Raw genomic sequence first — 17,788 nt, 5'->3', positions numbered from 1 at the left:
ACAAAACATACATTTAAACATCTTTGAAAAATACTGGTTTCTTCTTTATTCTACTTTCTGATACATTCATATTCAATAAAATAAAGAAAAAAAATCAATTTCACCGTTTCTAAATAAAGTTTTTAGTGCATTTATATGTCTTAATGTGAATCTTTACACGTTTAATAAGAAGATTTAACTTCAGCAGCATGCTGATTAAAACGAACGAGCGTCCGCTTTTATTTTGAAAGGTCAAGCGCCGGAAGATACAACTTTGCTGTTGCTAGCGTAAACGCTCACAGCACCAGCGACACTAGGTGTGATGTTTACCCAAAAGTAAACACTTTATCTCAATTATATGAACACGTAGAGGGCGTGAAAGACGTACGTGTGTTTGTTTGACCACACTTGTGACCAACCGACGCGTGGAAAATGTAGTTTTTGTGGTCGGAAGTTGTCGAGGGTGTAACGACGATTTGAGTCGACCGGACTCAACCATGTTCTGAGGTGAGACACAGTTTACCGTGGAGGAGCTGTGGGCATTAATCTGAAATCTGTGTTATTGTGATAATAATCTGTGAGCATGTGTGTCATTAATCGATCATTTGGTCGACAATAATCTTTAAGTGTTATTAATGATTAATCTCTCTTTATATAACTAATCTAGTTGCACAAACCAAATAATGTTTTGAATAAGCACGTAATTAACTGTTTACAATCATCGATTAGATTATTATTGGAGTGGGGAAACCAATTAGTTTTTAATTGAATTTTCAAAACATTAAAACCATTAAATTGTGAATTTAATTAGTCTCTCATTAAATGAATATTCTCAGTATTGATCTCTATTTGTAAATCAAGAGATCAATTGACACTTGTATGTACTAAACTGAATATATGATTTGTTTTTAGATGAATTCACTTCTCACCAACAACAGTCCAAAACGTTAAGAGGTTATGTTTATATAAAACTAATGTCTGTTTATCAGTAAAGTTGTTACTCCTATCTTTTTTAAGGTTGTAAATAGTGATTGTTTTCATTAAGAGTTTGTTCGTCCATCATTTGTTTGATAATTTAATTCATAAAATATAAGACAATAAATGGATTTCACTGTTATTTCATAGATCATTATGGTACAACAGCGGCTCCTGAGGGAGTTCTCCATCCCTGCTCTGGCTGATAAACACTGATCACTGTCGAGGTAAATCCAGGTTTTCTTACTGTAAAATGCTCTCCTTGACCCTTGACCTTTGTCTCTTAAATCTCTCTCTCTCTCTCTCTCTCTGTCCCTCCCTCTCTATAGATATATATACATATATATGTGTATATATAAACATACATACATACATATAACGTTGCCTGTGCTCTCAGAGATGCCGTCTTTTGACGTGATCGACAAGGTGGAGCTGTTTCTGCGCACCAAGAAATATCCTGTGGGCGCGTCGAAAAGTTCCAAGGCGAGGATCCGAGCTGCCAGCAAACACTTCTTCTACAAAGGTGCGTTAGTGAGTGAGGGCAGGATGGGCAAGAGTTCGATGGGGGGCACATTTTGCGAGAGATCGTTTAGTGATTTATCTGTCGCATTTTTACCAACATTTGTTGCATTTCGTATCCAAACACCGTCAAAGTCAACACTGCACACACTGGTGCCCCGAGTCAGTCACCTGCCAAGTTTACAAGTGTGACAGACAGACAGACAGACAGACAGACAGACAGACTGTTCCTTGAGTTAAAAGAGAGAAAATTAAATCACAAAATCGATAATCGATCGATTTATCAATTATTACTCCATTTCTGAATTATCTTCAACTATTATTATAATTGATGTGATTGGTTTGAGTGAGTATTTTCTAGTTTCTTTGCTCCATAGAAAGTAAAATTTAGTTGCAGCCCTGAAGTTTATGTATGTGCTATTTCTATTATCGTGAATTACAAGTGGAATGTATTTTGTATTCTTTTTTTTTTTGTCTGTTCATTGCTCCAAAACTTCTAAAACTTAAGATTTATTGTCTTTTAATGGATTAATTTTGTCTTTTATGTTAGTTCATGGTATATTTTTTATTTTTGCTTGCACTTGTAATGTTTTTATCTTATTTTCATGCTTCTAAAAATTGCAACAATAATCAGTTACAACCTCGTAATTATTATCTTAATAAGTCTCTGAACCAATTGTTCCACCAGATTTTCTCTTTTCTGTGTCTTAGCTTTTAAAGTAGGTGTATTTCTTTAAAGGGAATATTCTTCAGAAATTCTCCTGTTGATTTATAAAATATATATATAGTTTTCTTCCGGTTCTGTATGGTTTATCCAGTTGAAAGATTTTATAGCGACTAAATAGGAACTTGCCTCCGTGTCTTCTGCAGACGACTGTCTGTGGCGACAGTACCGAGGGCGCCTCCTCAAGGTCGTCAGGAGCGACGAGGAAATGCGTGAGATTCTGAGCCGTTATCACAACGACAACAACCACGCCGGCCAAGTCCGGATGAAGAAGGAGATCATGGTGAGTTGAGACGTTCACACGTCCACAGAGACAGAGTCGTTCTAGAAACTCTACCATCTCCTTCCGGTTCTCCCCCCCGTCTCTGTTCAGTTGATGTATTACTGGGTTGGTGTGACGGAGGCGACCAAAACCTGGATCAAGGACTGCGCCGTGTGTCGCAGCCAAAGTGTCGCCGAGTCGTCCAAACAGCCCGTCCAGTTCTGCCTCGCCTACGGCTGCGACGCCTCCAGCTACATCTGCCCAGAGCTCGGCTTCTACAGGTCAGACCGAGTCTATGTAAAGTTCCAGGAAATGCCAGATATCTTAGTGGTTCACAAACTTCATCACTGCAGACAAATAAATAAATAAAGAGTCTTTTATGAAAGTTCAATGGGACCCAACATGGAACCCTGTGGTTCTCCGGTCTCCTGCAGGTTCCCAAAGGAGGCCGAGCAGCGGCAGAAGTGGCTGACGGTGGCTCAGAGGGACGAGGGCTCGCTCCGGTTCAACTCCTGCCTCTGCTCCCAGCACTTTGAGGCGTCGTGCTTCACGCTGAGCGAGGAGGGTCAGCTGACTCTGTCGCTGCACGCCGTACCGACCGTCACGACTGTGGCAGAGGAAGACAAGGAGGTGATTTTAGATTGTACTGCACACAGTATGCGTGTGTGTGTGTGTATATATATATATATATATATACACAGTATGTCTTTAACAAATCCTTTTTCAAATGTTGTGTTAGACTGAGAAAAACTTTAAAAGTTTAGAGGAAATTAGCAAGAACGTCATCACTATTTTACAATTACATGTAAATAATGCACATTGAGAGGAGGATTAAAGATACAATGGACAACAAGAATAGAATAGAAAAATCTATATCTGTCTTTTTATTTAAATAAAAAATCAAAGAATCATCTGTGCATTTGCTCTTTAGAGACAGATTTTTATTCTATATTAATGATATTCATACACTTGTATGTGGAAGGGCACAGAGGTTAAATAAAACTACGACTAATAATAATAATAATAATAATAATAATGATGACGACATCAGGTCTGGATCTGGATCCAGCAGCACTGGAGTCACATTTTCAGTTCCCATTTATATGTGCAACACTGAATAAGTCACAGTTTGAGGAATTCAACAACAGCAGGAGGAAAAGCTTCAAGACCAGTGATCAGGTTTTTGACTGGTTTCAGGCTCGAGTCCCGTCGGATGAGGATTTCGTTCACTCAGACAACTTGGAAGACCCGCTGTCTTTAACCGCTGCTGTTGCCGCCGCCGCCGCTGCTGCTGCTGCTCACACCACAGATGCCTCCGAGACAACTTTCACCCACAGCGACGTACCCGTGCAGCTGCAGGAGCACCAGTACTCACTCCCGGCTCCTCGCGCTCACCACAGAAACACCCAGACGCTGATGGAGGACGGGAGGAGGGAGCTCGTCGTCGAGCAAAGCTTCTCCACGTACAACCACATCGCCAGGTGAACTCATGATCCGGCATCAGCTGTAAATTTAACCAGGATACAGAGAATAACTAACTAACAAAGAATGTGGGTCCTAACAAACAATTGAAATCTTCCAATTTGTAGGAATTAAACAGATATATTGCTATATTATACTTATTATCCAGTTATTCCAATCTGTCAGTATTTGTCATTTTTATTATTATTACATCATCATTTCAATGTCTGTATTTATGTTTGATGTAAAAATAAAAAAAATAAAAAAAACGAACTGCTACTAATAATAATAAAAGCATCAGATCTGGATCCTGCAGCCCTGGATCTAAAACCAAGGCCTGAAATGGTATAAAACTAAATTAAACGGAACGACCACTAAAACAACTAATAATGATAAAAGCATCAGATCTGGATCCTGCAGCCCTGGATTTAAAAACAAGGCCTAAAATGGTTTAAGAAATTAAATCAGTCTTTCCAACAAACGGATATAGGAGGTTGTTCCTGCCACATGAGTAGTAACATGACACAGATTAGGAGAGCGGAATGATGTGGTTGAGTTAGTTTGTTTGACATGAATAAAGTCTTAAGTCTTTGTGTGCACAGGTACCTGAGCCACAGAGTTTTACCCATGCTCAGCAAGAAAAGCAGAGTTGCTCTGAAGAAGATGGCCAAGCGCTTCGACCTCGTAGGTGAGCAGATCCTCCAGTAGATCCGATTATTTTATATTTAATAAGGAGGAAGGAAACGCCTTCAGAGATGATGTTTCCTTGTGTTTCAGACGGAGTGCTGGTGTACACTCGAGTCTCTCCTCCTGCCAGAGTGCCGCGCAGCAGAGAGGAGGTAACCGTGGTGACGTTTCACTCACCCACTGATTCTGAAAAATTAATATAAAGAATCGCTTTTTACAAGAGAGGAAGGAAGAAATAAAAAGAAATGAAAGTATTGATAGAATGGTAAAGGTCATAAAATTAGATTTTAATAACACAGCAACAGCTCATTATAAGTAGTGTAGGCTAGCCATTTCTGTTTTTCCAAAATGGCCGACTTCTGGGTGGGTGGAGCTAATGGAAGTACATTGGAAATTTGTTTGGAATCATCGGAGCGACACGTGTACCAAGTTTGGTGAAAATCGGAACAACTGCGTGCAGCATAGACACGCATTTAACACAGTTTTGGGCCTGTGCAGTTACTCATACTAAATCCATGTCATTTTATAAATGTCCATCCACATGTTTACACACACACACACACACACACACACACGTGGATCTTTGTGGTTCCAGGTGAACGCGGTCCTGCAGCAGTTCCACGACAACCAGGGTCACTACGGCCACGGCATCTGCCTGCGAGACATCGCCAAGCACTTCTACTGGAGCAGCATGAGCCGGGACCTGAACGCCTGGATCTTCAGCTGCCACACGTGCGTCACCAGGACCAAGAGGAAGTGGCTGCGCTGCAGCATCCACACCTGCAACAACTGCTGCGGCCCCGTGGAGCGAGGCCTGGGACTCACCTTCCACAGGTACAAGCTCCGCCTCCTTCTAGTCCACTTACAGGTTCACAAACTGACTCAGTCAAAAAATGCCATGACTGATGGATCTACTAATATTTATGCCTCAATTATTATTTTATTATTAATATTATTAATAATAATAATAATAATAATAATAATATATATATATATATATTATTTTTTTTAAGATGTCTTTCTCATATCCTTATGCCAAATATAAATAAATTATAAATGAGAAGAAGACACAAATACAATAGGCGTAGGTCTGCAATTAACGATTATTTTCATAATTGATTAATCTGTTGATTTCTTTTCTCATTTATCAATTAATGATAAACTATTGTTTAGTTCAGAAAATGATAAATGTGTTCTCAAAATCTATTATTTCTTTGTCCACAAATGGAAATGATTTAGTTTTAATGATTTTTCTCAGAAGATTTTCACATTTAATCTGTAAACTTTAATTGTGTTGCTTAATTAGCAAAATCTAAGTAGAGAAAGCACGACTACATACTGCTCATTAAATAATCAAACACTAATTGCGATGAAAATATAAAATAATCTACTTAAATCACTAATAACTCGTCTCTATAACAAAGTCGTCTCTGTGACGTGTGGACCTCAGGTTTCCTCTGCACCGCGCCGCCCTCCTCGCTCAGTGGTTGAAGGCGGTCGGCCGCGCTCACTGGTCGCCTCGCCTGTCCTCGTCCATCTGCTCCAAACACTTCACCGACGACTGCTTCGACCGCAGCGGGGACAAAGTGGCGCTGCGTCCGGACGCCGTCCCCACGCTGTTGGTCCACAGCAGCTCGGCAGTAACAGGACCAGGAGTGAGTGAGAGGCGTTCACTGACCGTTTGTCTTTGCTGTTGTACTGGGTTTGTTCATACGTTCACTGTGTGTGTGTGTGTGTGTGTGTGTGTGTGTGTGTGTGTGTGTGTGAACAGGCCTATTTTGCCAAGTACGATGCCGTGGAGCTCTACCTGCGCACACGCACGTATCCTCCTGGACTGAGCTTCGTGGAGAAAAACACCTTCAGGAGGTTCTGCAAGAAGTTTGTCATCAAAGGTAAATGAAAAAAATAAGAACAGGATCCTTCTACAGATTTGAGTTAAAGGTCGAGGGAACTACGGTGGCCTCTGCAGACTATTCCTCAGCCCCTTTTCCACTGTGGTCCCAGCTGACCTCGCCTCGGTTTAGGTTGGTTTTCCACTACAAAATAGTAACGTGGTCATCACTGCACGAATGCATGAAACACACACACATACACACGTGGGGGACTACACTTCTTACTGATGCTGAAATGCTTGTTACTGTTGTTGGACTAAAGTCAGGCCTACGTTAAGTTTCCCTTAAGTTCTGTGTTTGTTTCCCAGACGATCAGCTGCACATGGTGAAGGGCGAGCGCGTGTGCGTGGTTCTGAGGAGCCGGCAGCAGGTGGAAGACGCTCTGAGCGACTACCACAACGACCTGAACCACCTCGACGCCAACAAGTGTCTGCGGCTGCTCAACGAGAGGTGACCGCACACACATGCACACGCACACGCACACACACACTGATTCATAGAACACTGTAATAACTCACTAAGAAAACATGATGTGAATAATGTGAAATTTACTGCAGGTTCTTCTGGAAAACTATGAGGCCTGACGTGATGCAGTGGATCAGCAGCTGCTCCGAGTGCAACAGCAAGAAGACGACAACGACAGCGACGACAGCAAAGAGACCGGGGAACTGCAGGGCGCCACACGCTGGAGACCCCGAGACACTGCTGAGGTCGTCGGAGACGCACGAGGACAGGTACAGTGTGATCACACTAATCTGACCTGTTATGAATTTTTGTTTTAAAAGAATTCAGGACAATACAGTACAGTACAGTGTACATCCTGTTTTTCTCTGTTTCTAAACAGTGGGAGGGATGATGATTATGATGACGACGATGACGATGATGATGATGGTGCAGCGAGTGCGGAAGACGAAGAGAAGCAGCCACCACCGGATTCAGAGGTCATGGATTCAATGGAATTGATGGTAAATGTCCAGGGTTCAGAAATCACAAATATGCAACTTAATATGAACATATAGTAACCAGGCATGACAGGAAGTGACATCATGGCTGCCGCCAGGGGACACCAGGACATCTACGATGTCTTAAGAACATGTTTCACGTCTTTGTCTCACTGTGAGACTGACGTTCATAAACCACTCACTCTCCCACACCAAAGCCTGGGAGAGAATCAGTGATTTTAGCTCACAGGGACACAGGAGCTGCTGGTCTACTGCTGCCTCGTGTGGCCACTTTGTGTCACTGAGGTCTCACTCTTTTATAAAAGACTTCTGCAAATATTCACTTTTATTCATTGTCTCATCTCCTCGTCCGTCAGGATGAGTCGACCCAGCCTACAACTCCCATCAACCGTCAGCCCAGAGTTCCCGTCAGCCTCCAGGGTCAGAGCAGCGCCCGTGATCAGCCTGAGCCACAGATACAGCCAGAGGACCAGGAAGTGACGGTGGAGTCTCAGGGCCGTGCCAGAACCAAGCACGGCGACAAAGTCCAGCTTGTTCCTTCACCCGGTTTCCCTGCAAAATCCCAACAACAACAACCTGCGAGTCCCAGCAGTGGACAAAAGAAACAGCACCAGAACCAGAACCATGGCGGCGACCAGAGGAGCAGAGAGCTGGAGGCAGGCTCCTTCACCTCCTCCAGCTGTGGCCTGGAGCCTGTGGTGGCTCCCAGCAATAAACCCTGGCCCGTCTTCACCATCGCCAGCTCAGTGTCACCACAGCAGGCCACACCCCCTCCAGACACAAGCAGGTACGACACCAAGAACCTGGAAACCACTCACTCTCCCACACCAAACCCCATAGTGATTTTAACCTCTCACACACACACACACACACACACACACACACACACACACACACACACACACACACACACACACACACACACACACACACACACACACACACACACACACACACAGGAGCTGTTGATCCACTGCTGCCTCCATCATTAACTTCAAATGTTGTTATTTTTTGAATTCAGCATTTGAAATCGCTTGTTCAGATTGACCTCAGTGACACAAAGTGACCACACGAGGCAGCAGAGGACCAGCAGCACCTGTGTCCCCGTGAGCTAAAATCACTGATTCTCTCTCTGGACTTTGGTGTGTGAGAGTGAGTGGTTTCCGCTCAGTCTAAATACATGATAAACATATTTTTTTTATGATTTTCATGACTTCACCCAGCAGATCAGCTGACCCTCAGAGAAGCAGCAGTCCTCGGGCTCGGACCGTCGTCCAGCTGTGCAATCACGCCAAGGTGAAGGTCAAACCAGCCGTGGACGGGGCCGACGCCCAGTGGGCCGAGGTGAGACGACGACGATGACTTTCTAATGCTTGCTACTGTTGCCCCTCAACATTTTGGAGTAAAGTGAAAGTAGAAAGTACAGATGGTTTTAAAATGACTTAAATAAATCAAGAATACACTCGTGTGTCTTCAGATCCAGGAGGGAATGGTCGTGTACGTTTGCTTCTTCCACGGAGCCACTGAAGACGTCGTGCAGGAAATGGGTAAGACGACAGTGAAGCTCTTTCTTCTTTATGTGTTCTCTAAAACTTCTTACACGTTGAAATTAGAGGGTGTGATCAGGATTTTTAAACCTAGGTGAGGGGGTTAAATGGGGTATTAGTTAATGATGAGTATTTATAGAGAAATATTGATCCTAAGTTTAAGCCTCAGAAGTCTAAATCAGAAGTACTTTCCTGTCCACAGCTTTCACGCTGATGTCCACTAAGCTTTTCCGCAAACACCTCCGGCACATGGTGTCAGTTCTCGACCTTCCTGGGAGCGTTTTATTCGTGCCTCAGGATTCCCTGCTCGGGGAGCCGGCGCCCAACAGGAGGATGCAGTACAGAGGCGGGTGTGAGAGGTGGTGGGGCGCTCAGCTCTTCTCCACCCTGGTGCTCACCTGCAGAGAGCTCATGCAGAACTCGGGGAAGAGCATGAAGGCCGGCGCGACGGTGGAGCACGGAGTCTACGGACAGAAACAAGAGATCGCCCTGAACTCTGCGGAGCCGCTGACTCACCTGCTGGAGTTCTAAAGGTACGGGTCAACGTTCCACACTTGCTTTCACTGCTCAGGAGAACTTCTGCAGATACATCACTACACTTTTACATCGGTGGATTAAAAGTAAAAACATTTGGTTTATTTTGGTTTTATTTGAGGACATCATCATTTCATGATCCATAGTGATTTTGCAGTAAAGTTGCTGGGAAAAAGAAAATCTCAATATTAAAAGTATTTTTTGTTAAGTGCATGTGTGTACAGTTTATTTATTGACTCCTTGTTTTTTCTTACAGTCAAAACGTGTTTGACAAAAGTCGTGTCGCTTTCTCTCATTTCCCCTGCATCCTTACAAACTTACTGTATTTATAGTTGCTGTTGGAAAAGGCGCTCTACACCGTGTCTCTCAGCTGTTCAGAACTCCATCAGATGTGTGTAAGGTCCGTTGGTGTCCAGTTTCAGCACTTGTCTGTTTCCGTACGTCCCGTGTTTCACCGCCGCCTCAGCTCCGCCCCCGGGTGAAGCAGCCGTTAGCTCTTTCTCGCACAGAGAAACAAAGGCGCTGTAAAGGCACAGTCCCTGCTCTTTGTCGATGTTGTTGTGGTACTGCATCGCTCTGCCCTTGGCTTTCCCGCCCAGCGTGGCCTGAGGGACGATCAGCAGGCTGCCGGGAAGCTCCAGCACCGACACCATCCTCCCTGAGTCTGACTCGCAGAGCCGCAGGTTCAGCAGAGTGGACACTGGAGAGAGGAGGAGGAGGGGGGAGGACAGAACAGTTACATCTCACCCTGAGCAAGATGGAGGTGAAACGTGTCGGTCAGATTATACAGCAGAGATGACTGACCCATCTTGGGCAGGATATCGTCTGTGGCTCCTTTAAAGAAACAGATGTAGATCACCATTCCTCTGTCGATCTGAGAGCAAAGAAGCGCGCTTCATGTCACATCTCAGAAACACTGACGTTTGAATTATTAAACTGTGAGTCTGAGTAAGAGCATTGTGTGTGCAGGACATTTTTGATCCTGAAGCTTTAACCTTCCAACGCAGGGATGTACCTAATGAAGTGGCCAGTAAATGTATTATATGCCATCCCATATTTCAAATAAATGTTAAAATGTATTTTTTTTTAAAGAAAACAATTGTATATCATTTTCCATCAAAGTAAAAGTTCACTGCTAAATATTTACAGTCTTACAGATTAATCGTCATTTATATATATTGTTTAATTAATATAAATCGATAAGTATAAAAACAATTCATGAAAATCTGTTAAATGTCAGAATTAGTTTTATGCTGAGAAACCTCCGTTGCCTCAGCTACTTGTCACTTGCCCGTACCAAGATGGCGGACGCACTGACGCATGGCTGCTGTCACGGGTTTAAAGGCAGCAGCGACACTCAAAGACCAGCTGGAGGCGCTGTGAGGTTGAGAGGACCTGAAAAAGTCTCACCTGGACAAACTGAGCCTGTGATTGGTCCTCGGCGGGTTTCACCTGCAGTGTCGCGTGCAAACACTGCTGCAGTACAGTCCGGGCAAAAACAGCACCGTCCTTCTTCTCCGTCATTTTTACTATTAATATTATGACAAGTGTGTTTGTTTTAACCGCTAATGTTCAAGAACTGAACACTTTAAAACACAAAAGAGTCCAGAATGTCGGAGTGAGACGTTCAGCGTCAACAAACCGCGATAAAATCCGGACTGAATGAAAACTTCCGGTATTTACTTCCTCTAAAGACTTTCGTGTGGCGCGTAATGCCGCCCCCTCAGGCTGGGAGCGGAACTTCAAGGCTAGAGATTTCGGTTGTGAGAGATTTCTTTTATTATTGGTTTATAGGTTGTTGTTTTTTTAATTGTTGATGTTTTGTTTTTTAATTTTACGTCTAAGAATAAACATTTTAAATTCAATAAAGGGTTTTTAACTATTAGAAATTTATAAGCTCTTAATAATACAATTTGACTGCAAAAAATGTGTTTTACATATATTTTAACTAATTGTAGATAAAACAGACACCTCCGGACATATTCTCTGCCCCATTGAATCTCCTTTAAAAGTTAAAATAATAATTAATAAATGTGTGTTAATGATTATTTCCCCTGATGTTGCAAAAAAGTACCTGTCTGTAAAAGTTCATTATTTTTGTTTTTAAAGTGGAAAATAATTCAGAGGGTTTTGTCCACAAAAGAAATTCAACTCAAGTTTAAATAGATAATTTTAATTCTTAACATATGTGAAGTAACTTCACTCACAAAAATAGATAAACCAAATATAAAGAGTTTATTTGATCCTAAAAACAAAATAATATATATTTTGAGTCGTTCACAGCTATGTGACAATGTTAAAATGTCGTGTTTTTCATTTGTCTTCCCTGCTGGACCAAACACGACGTTGCACTCGTCTCTGCGTCCGTCTCTGTGAGAACATGCAGTCAGTGGACAGAGAGAGGGACGCGGGGGGAGGGGGCTGACACTCGCCTTATAAAATCTACGTCAGCTTAAATGTACGATATCTGAAGTCTATGTTTACAGCTTTATCTCAGTGGACAGAGTTTGTAAATGGCCTGTCACTATCACAGGACAGTGCCCCCCTGTGGTGTTTCTGCAGACTGCACCAGAGCGAGAGGTTCTGGTCTTGAAGGTGGTGCCCTCTTTTGCCTCCTCCTCTTCGTTATTTTACCTTTGTACCAGTTTTTGTGAGGATCCGGTTCAGACTCGGACTCTTTTTCCGGCTTTGGCTCCTCCCCTCCCCTGTGTGCGGTCCGGTTCCACGGGCTTCCCTGCTGCCAAATGTTTGGTACCTTTTTCGTACCAGTTGTCGTGTGCATCTCTAGCTCTTCTTCTTCTTTTTTGTCTTTCCTGGGACTAAGCTGTGCGTCTCTGACAATCTTCCCCTTTGCTACCTTTGCAGGGTGCTTTAGCTCGGTGGAACATGGTTCCTTTGGGTCGTTCTGCCGCAGTGAGTCTGGTTCTGGTTCGGACTCTGGCTCTGTGTTTTCATCTGAGTCGACTTTAAAGACCCAGTCTTTGCCGTTCCTCCTCTTCTGTCTTGTATACACAGCTTTTGCAGGACACTGGGTCCTCGTGGGTTCCGGCTGCACTGGCACGTACCACTCTGTGTCGTCCACGTCTTCCAGATAATCCTGCTGAGTGAAGGTCTCGTCCTCGTCCCTCTGCTCTGTCCTTCTCCAGCGCTCCTTCACCGGTGGAGGTTTCCTCACCACCATCCTTCCGAGGATCTTCTTAAACTCTGTCAGCTGATAGGGATCGTTTTCAAAGTAGGTGGAGGGCTTCCACTCCTCCCTTGCGAGACACCCAAAACTGAGATTTTTGTCCATGATGAGATTTCATTGACCAGATGTCTCTCTCTGAGTTGTCTCTCATTGTCATTTCTCATGACGTTGTTTGGCGCTGTTTTACAGCAGTTGGCCTGTGTCACACTGCGTGTTCAGCAGCTTTCTGGGGACGCCGCCACATCAAAGTCAAAAACATGGATTTGATGACATCAAAGTCTGAGGAAAGATTATGACATGTTCTGTGAGGGAATTTCTTACCGGCTCACGAGAGGACGAGACCGAGGACATGAGAGGATGAGACTGAGAAGTTCTGAGAATTAGACTGAGGACATGAGAGGATGGGACTGAGCAGATGACAGGATGAGAAAAGGATCAGACTGAGGAGATGAGAGGATGAGACCGACTTCATAAAATGAGACCGAGGAGTTAAGAGAATTAGACTTGGGAGGTGAGAGAATGAGATTGAGGAGATGAGATGATGAGACTGAGTTCAGAAAATGAGAATAAGGACATGAGAGGATGAGGCTGAGGAGTTCAGAAGAGGATGACACAGGAGATTTAGGCTGGGTAAATGAGAGAATGAGAAGGAGATGAGACTGACATGAGAAGATGAGTACTTCTTCATTTAGCTTCTCACTGAGGTCTCAGGTATAGCACCTATACCTGAGACCTCAGTGAGAAGCCAAAAGAAGAAGATATATTCGTTAGTATATTTATTTCATATATGTGATTCACGAATGTGTAATGAGTTATATATGTGCGTATATATACTTTAAAACACGTTGGAATTAGGACTAGAAACAAGGAGCATCATTATGTCGCAAACACATGCGTAATTTTGCGCAGTGGTGATGTGCAACAACAGTCTGCGGAGCAGCTAAGGCGGAGCATGTTAACAGCCAAACATGGCTCTGTTCACTTACAGCATAATGTCTCATTTACTGAGACTTTCCGCGAATAAAGCTTCAGTTTTGCGAACAGGAACAGAGGGAAAATGTGGAGCTGCGGTTTGTTTACAATTCATACGCTGTCAGGTGAGACTAACGTCTGTTTCTGGACTCGTAAACGCGGCGAACACAGCTAACTGCTAAGCTAACTCCTAAGCTGCTGCTTGTTTTCAAGTTGAACAACGACACCGTAACGGGAAATGTCATTGTACTTTCAAAATAAAAGCAATGACGGTTCAATTAAGGCTCAAAAAACGTTTAGACTGTCCGGCTAAAGACGTATTTATTCAGTTTCTTAAATATTTCTATTTTGTACATAGTCGATGTAGAATTACGTGTTGTTTTGGGTTTTCATGTTAGGTCCCGTGCACGGCCGAATTTGTTTTGAAAATACAAACGCGGATGTGTACTTGTTTTCATGCGAGCGTGGCTCAGTGATTTAAAAATGACATTTATGTACATTGACGCTGTTACAACACATGTCAGCCTTTAACTTCATTCTTGTTTTTATTGAGTTGCTAAAACGCGACAGTAAATATTAAAACATGTGTTGAAACTTGTGCACAAAGCGTGTAATATACATTTTTATAAATGGATTTGACTCATTGTTTTTATTTCACCTGAAATGATTAATAACATGATCTACTTTTGCACTAATAATCTTAGGGTTTTTTGTCTGTACCCAGTAGGTTTGGTTTAATTTACTTTATAAAGATCCACATTTATGAACCCACACATTATTATGTAACAATACAGGTACAATATAAAGTAAAAAACAACAACCAGTTTTTCTTTAGTAAAATACAACTGTATAATTATTTTATACAAATATTCAGGTGCTGTGATGACAGATAAAATGATGCGTGTATTCATCTGTCTTCACACGTCCACAGAGGTCCGTGGACACTAAAGCCTTACAGGAGAGGCAGAAGCAGCACATGGCCAAAGGTCTGCCCAGACAGAAGCCCATCACTGGGGTCAAACAGGTCATCGTCGTGGCTTCAGGAAAAGGAGGCGTGGGAAAGTCCACCACTGCAGGTATAAATGCACATATAAAGTAACTTTTGTTTCAAGATCAATAAACAACTGTTAAAAGTTGCTTTCCATTGTGAACATTGAAACGATAGTGAACTGTAAAAAAATGTCAGAATAAACTAAAACTAGGTTTTATATTGAAATAAGATTATTACAGTTTTTCAGTCTCAGTTTTTAAAGTGATGTTTTTTTTGTCTCTGCAGTGAATTTGGCTCTGGCGTTAATGGCCAATGATTCGGTAAAGACTCCTCCCTTTTCTCATGTTATTTCTTTTGAAGAAAGAAGAAAAAAGAAAACTAAAAGTGATCAATAAGATAGACAGATAGGCAGATATTTAGATCAAATATAAATAGTGTATTGATAAATAAATCTATCTTCTCGGTATCGAGCGTTGCTAAAACTAAACTCTCGTCTCTTTCTTTCTTCCCCTCAGTCAAAGTCGGTGGGTTTGTTGGACGCTGACGTCTACGGTCCATCCATTCCCAAACTGATGAACCTGAAGGGAAACCCAGAGCTCAGTGACAGTACGACACTCATCCATATTGACTGCAGTCGTTATCAGTCAGTCAGTGTGTTGATTTATTGATGATTCTGTGAACCTGTGTCTCTTTGTTCCAGACAATCTGATGATTCCTCTCACAAACTATGGCGTACCGTGGTGAGTCTTTCTTGCCGTTAACTCCCCGCTCTCTGTCAGACTCTGTTGCTGTGACCTCTGACCTCGTCCTCTCTCTCTCAGCATGTCCATGGGTTTCCTGGTGGACGACGCGGCTCCGATCGTGTGGCGAGGCCTGATGGTGATGTCGGCGATGGAGAAGCTGCTCAGACAGGTCTCTGCTCGTCAGGTCCCACAGCTGAACGATGACGTGCTGATATTAGGAAGGAAAAGCTGAAGTGTGTGTGTGTGTTTGCAGGTGGACTGGGGCTCGTTGGACTACCTGGTCATCGACATGCCTCCAGGGACAGGAGACGTCCAGCTGTCAATCACCCAGAACATCCCAGTGGCAGGTCAGCCACCACAGCACATACACACGCACACACAGTCTGTGTTCTTTAAAAGTTTAAGAGCTGACAGAAGACTGAGTGAAACACAGCGAGCTGGAACTAAAGGTTAGAAATGCTGAACTTTACCAAACCTAAAAAGCCTCAGTTCACACTCAAAAAATGTCTCGACCATTGGACAAGAAAAGATGAAATGTGTCCGGCATTCTGTCGTCTGTAGATTAGAATCTGACAATTATTGTAAGTTTGTTTGTTTGTTTGTTGTGCAGGTGCTGTTATCGTGTCCACGCCTCAGGACATCGCTCTGCTGGACGCTCGCAGAGGAGCCGAGATGTTCAAGAAAGTCAACGTGCCGGTAATTTGTGTGTGTGTGTGTGTGTGTGTGTGAAGTCACAGGAAGAAGACACTGGTTTTTCTTGTTTGTTTATTTGTGTGTTTGTTGTTCTGGCAGATTCTCGGTCTGGTGCAGAACATGAGCGTCTTCCACTGTCCCAAGTGTCAACACCAGACACACATCTTCGGCTCTGACGGAGCCCGACAGCTCGCTCACACTCTGGGGGAGGAGTTTTTAGGTGACACAGCGTTTTTTTTACAGTGAAAAAAACATCCTCTCATATACAGCAGTTTTTTACAGTGTAAAAAATCACATCCTCTCATATATGGCGTTTTGTGAACTTTGATGAATTCTTACCCTCCAGGTGACGTTCCTCTCCACCTGAACATCAGAGAGTCGTCAGACAGAGGACAGCCAGTGGTCGTCTCCTGTCCACAAAGTCCAGAGGTTTGGTTGATTTTTTTTCTGCCATAGTCGGGACATTCATGCTATATTTCTCATTTTTCCATTCGATCTGAACTGTGGGAGGAGTTCAGAAATTGCTGACTCCGCATTCCAACTATTGAAGTTAGTGGCCTGAATTGATAAAGACGAAGAAAACAAAAGTTGACTTTAATCTTGAAAGTCTGCATTTGCTTCCTCATAATTCTGACTTGTATCTCAGAATTCTGCATTTTTCTTCAGAATCCTGAATTAAATCTCCGAATTTTGAATTATTACCCTCAGAATCCACACTTAAATCTAAAAAATCAGCATTTTCTCCCTCAGAATCCTGACTTAAGTCTCAGAATTCTGAATTATTTGCCTCAGAATTCAGACTGTATTTGTGAAATTGTCACAATTGCCATATTAAAGTAAAAGTAAAGTGTGAAATAATAATAATAAATAATGGTGTTTTTGTCTCTCAGGCACAGGCGTACAGGCAGGTGGCGTCGGCTGTTGAACGCAGACTAAAGGAGGTCAACACTTGATTGACAGTTCAGACGTGGAGTTGGCTGATCCACTGAACGCACACACACACACACACACACACACACACAGAGAGACAAAAACGGTGGTGACACTCCTGACTGTGTGAATGACACGGTTTTTTACAGTGTTACTGAATAAATATGTGATGTTATTTAATAAAAGTGAACTTGCACGTTTAATCTTCAGTGAGTTGTTTGAGTAAACTGAACATGTGGTGAGTGAACAGTAGAGGGAGCCACTTACACACTCACCACGTTCATCTGACTGCTCTTTTTAAACGTTAAAAAGCTCTACTACTTTTTTAGAAACTGTTGACCACAGCTGTGACACACACACACACACACACACACACACACACACAGATGACAGGAGTAAGTGGACAATAACTGGTCTCATCTTGGGAAATCTCTTTTGTGTGTGTGTGTGTGTGTGTGTGCGTGTGTTCTTGTATGTGTCACCTCTTTAGGACCTGCTCTGTCATAAACACTGACCTTGTCAGGACCAGCAGTCCTCATGGAGACCAAAACCTTGTCCTAATGAGGCAGAACTTCATTCTTGAGAAACTCGTTCAGGTCTTTTAGATTTTGTTATTGTGTGTGTGTGTGTGTGTATGTACTTGTATTCCTTATGTTGTGGGGACACAAAATCTGTTTCACATGATGTGGACAAAAGGACAAAAGTCCCCATCATGTAAATGACTACATTT

The 17,788-nt window shown here is 42.9% G+C and overlaps 3 protein-coding genes across 6 annotated transcripts; 2 read left to right on the top strand and 1 right to left on the bottom strand.

Moving 5' to 3' along the window:
- Positions 1 to 250: 250 nt before the first annotated feature.
- LOC122783164 lies at positions 251 to 9,753 on the top strand. Of its 3 annotated transcripts, XM_044047808.1 has the most exons (20): positions 251 to 486; positions 1,105 to 1,181; positions 1,352 to 1,477; positions 2,344 to 2,480; positions 2,571 to 2,740; positions 2,894 to 3,089; positions 3,657 to 3,731; positions 3,768 to 3,940; positions 4,523 to 4,608; positions 4,698 to 4,759; positions 5,203 to 5,441; positions 6,058 to 6,262; positions 6,379 to 6,499; positions 6,808 to 6,949; positions 7,057 to 7,233; positions 7,344 to 7,464; positions 7,818 to 8,248; positions 8,685 to 8,805; positions 8,939 to 9,008; positions 9,211 to 9,753. In XM_044047808.1, the coding sequence occupies exons 3-20, from the start codon at positions 1,354 to 1,356 to the stop codon at positions 9,537 to 9,539; spliced, it is 2,979 nt and encodes a 992-aa protein (XP_043903743.1). In that variant the 5' UTR covers positions 251 to 486; positions 1,105 to 1,181; positions 1,352 to 1,353; the 3' UTR covers positions 9,540 to 9,753. The 3 variants fall into 3 exon arrangements, with proteins under 3 accessions (XP_043903743.1, XP_043903741.1, XP_043903740.1); XM_044047806.1 differs by having other exon boundaries at positions 3,657 to 3,940; positions 8,688 to 8,805; XM_044047805.1 differs by having other exon boundaries at positions 3,657 to 3,940.
- Positions 9,409 to 11,211, bottom strand: dtd2 (D-aminoacyl-tRNA deacylase 2). 2 transcript variants are annotated; one of them, XR_006362004.1, is made up of 4 exons: positions 10,953 to 11,211; positions 10,347 to 10,416; positions 9,864 to 10,242; positions 9,409 to 9,472 (listed from the first exon to the last, which is right to left on the bottom strand). XR_006362004.1 is itself a non-coding variant. In XM_044047809.1 (3 exons), exons 1-3 carry the CDS (start codon positions 11,064 to 11,066, stop codon positions 9,917 to 9,919), a joined length of 510 nt encoding a protein of 169 aa, XP_043903744.1. In that variant the 5' UTR covers positions 11,067 to 11,211; the 3' UTR covers positions 9,638 to 9,916. The 2 variants fall into 2 exon arrangements, 1 of the variants encoding a protein (XP_043903744.1); XM_044047809.1 differs by lacking the exon at positions 9,409 to 9,472 and having other exon boundaries at positions 9,638 to 10,242.
- A 2,455-nt stretch (positions 11,212 to 13,666) lies between these two features.
- nubpl (nucleotide binding protein-like) lies at positions 13,667 to 17,261 on the top strand. The gene is made up of 11 exons (XM_044046964.1): positions 13,667 to 13,826; positions 14,633 to 14,777; positions 14,978 to 15,012; positions 15,208 to 15,298; positions 15,393 to 15,432; positions 15,514 to 15,604; positions 15,689 to 15,782; positions 16,046 to 16,131; positions 16,228 to 16,348; positions 16,475 to 16,557; positions 17,019 to 17,261. Exons 1-11 carry the CDS (start codon positions 13,698 to 13,700, stop codon positions 17,079 to 17,081), a joined length of 978 nt encoding a protein of 325 aa, XP_043902899.1. The 5' UTR covers positions 13,667 to 13,697; the 3' UTR covers positions 17,082 to 17,261.
- Positions 17,262 to 17,788: the final 527 nt, after the last annotated feature.

Source organism: Solea senegalensis, linkage group LG16 (genome assembly GCF_019176455.1).
Source record: "Solea senegalensis isolate Sse05_10M linkage group LG16, IFAPA_SoseM_1, whole genome shotgun sequence".
Classification (NCBI taxonomy): Eukaryota; Metazoa; Chordata; class Actinopteri; order Pleuronectiformes; family Soleidae; genus Solea; species Solea senegalensis.
The sequence above is the reverse complement of the archived record's forward strand: the minus strand, read 5'-3'. Positions and strand labels throughout refer to the sequence as shown.

Bases quoted from the DNA above. Each gene is read 5' to 3' on its own strand.
- nubpl (XM_044046964.1), top strand. From the start codon at position 13,698: ATGGCTCTGTTCACTTACAGCATAATGTCTCATTTACTGAGACTTTCC. The intron at 15,013-15,207 runs GTAAAGACTCCT...TCTTCCCCTCAG, and splicing joins CGTTAATGGCCAATGATTCG to TCAAAGTCGGTGGGTTTGTT. The intron at 15,605-15,688 runs GTCTCTGCTCGT...GTGTGTTTGCAG, and splicing joins TGGAGAAGCTGCTCAGACAG to GTGGACTGGGGCTCGTTGGA.
- LOC122783164 (XM_044047805.1), top strand. From the start codon at position 1,354: ATGCCGTCTTTTGACGTGATCGACAAGGTGGAGCTGTTTCTGCGCACC. The intron at 1,478-2,343 runs GTGCGTTAGTGA...TGTCTTCTGCAG, and splicing joins CAAACACTTCTTCTACAAAG to ACGACTGTCTGTGGCGACAG. The intron at 6,263-6,378 runs GTGAGTGAGAGG...GTGTGTGAACAG, and splicing joins CGGCAGTAACAGGACCAGGA to GCCTATTTTGCCAAGTACGA.
- dtd2 (XM_044047809.1), bottom strand. From the start codon at position 11,066: ATGACGGAGAAGAAGGACGGTGCTGTTTTTGCCCGGACTGTACTGCAG. The intron at 10,417-10,952 runs GTGAGACTTTTT...CTTTGCTCTCAG, and splicing joins CACAGGCTCAGTTTGTCCAG to ATCGACAGAGGAATGGTGAT. The intron at 10,243-10,346 runs GTCAGTCATCTC...TCCTCTCTCCAG, and splicing joins CGATATCCTGCCCAAGATGG to TGTCCACTCTGCTGAACCTG.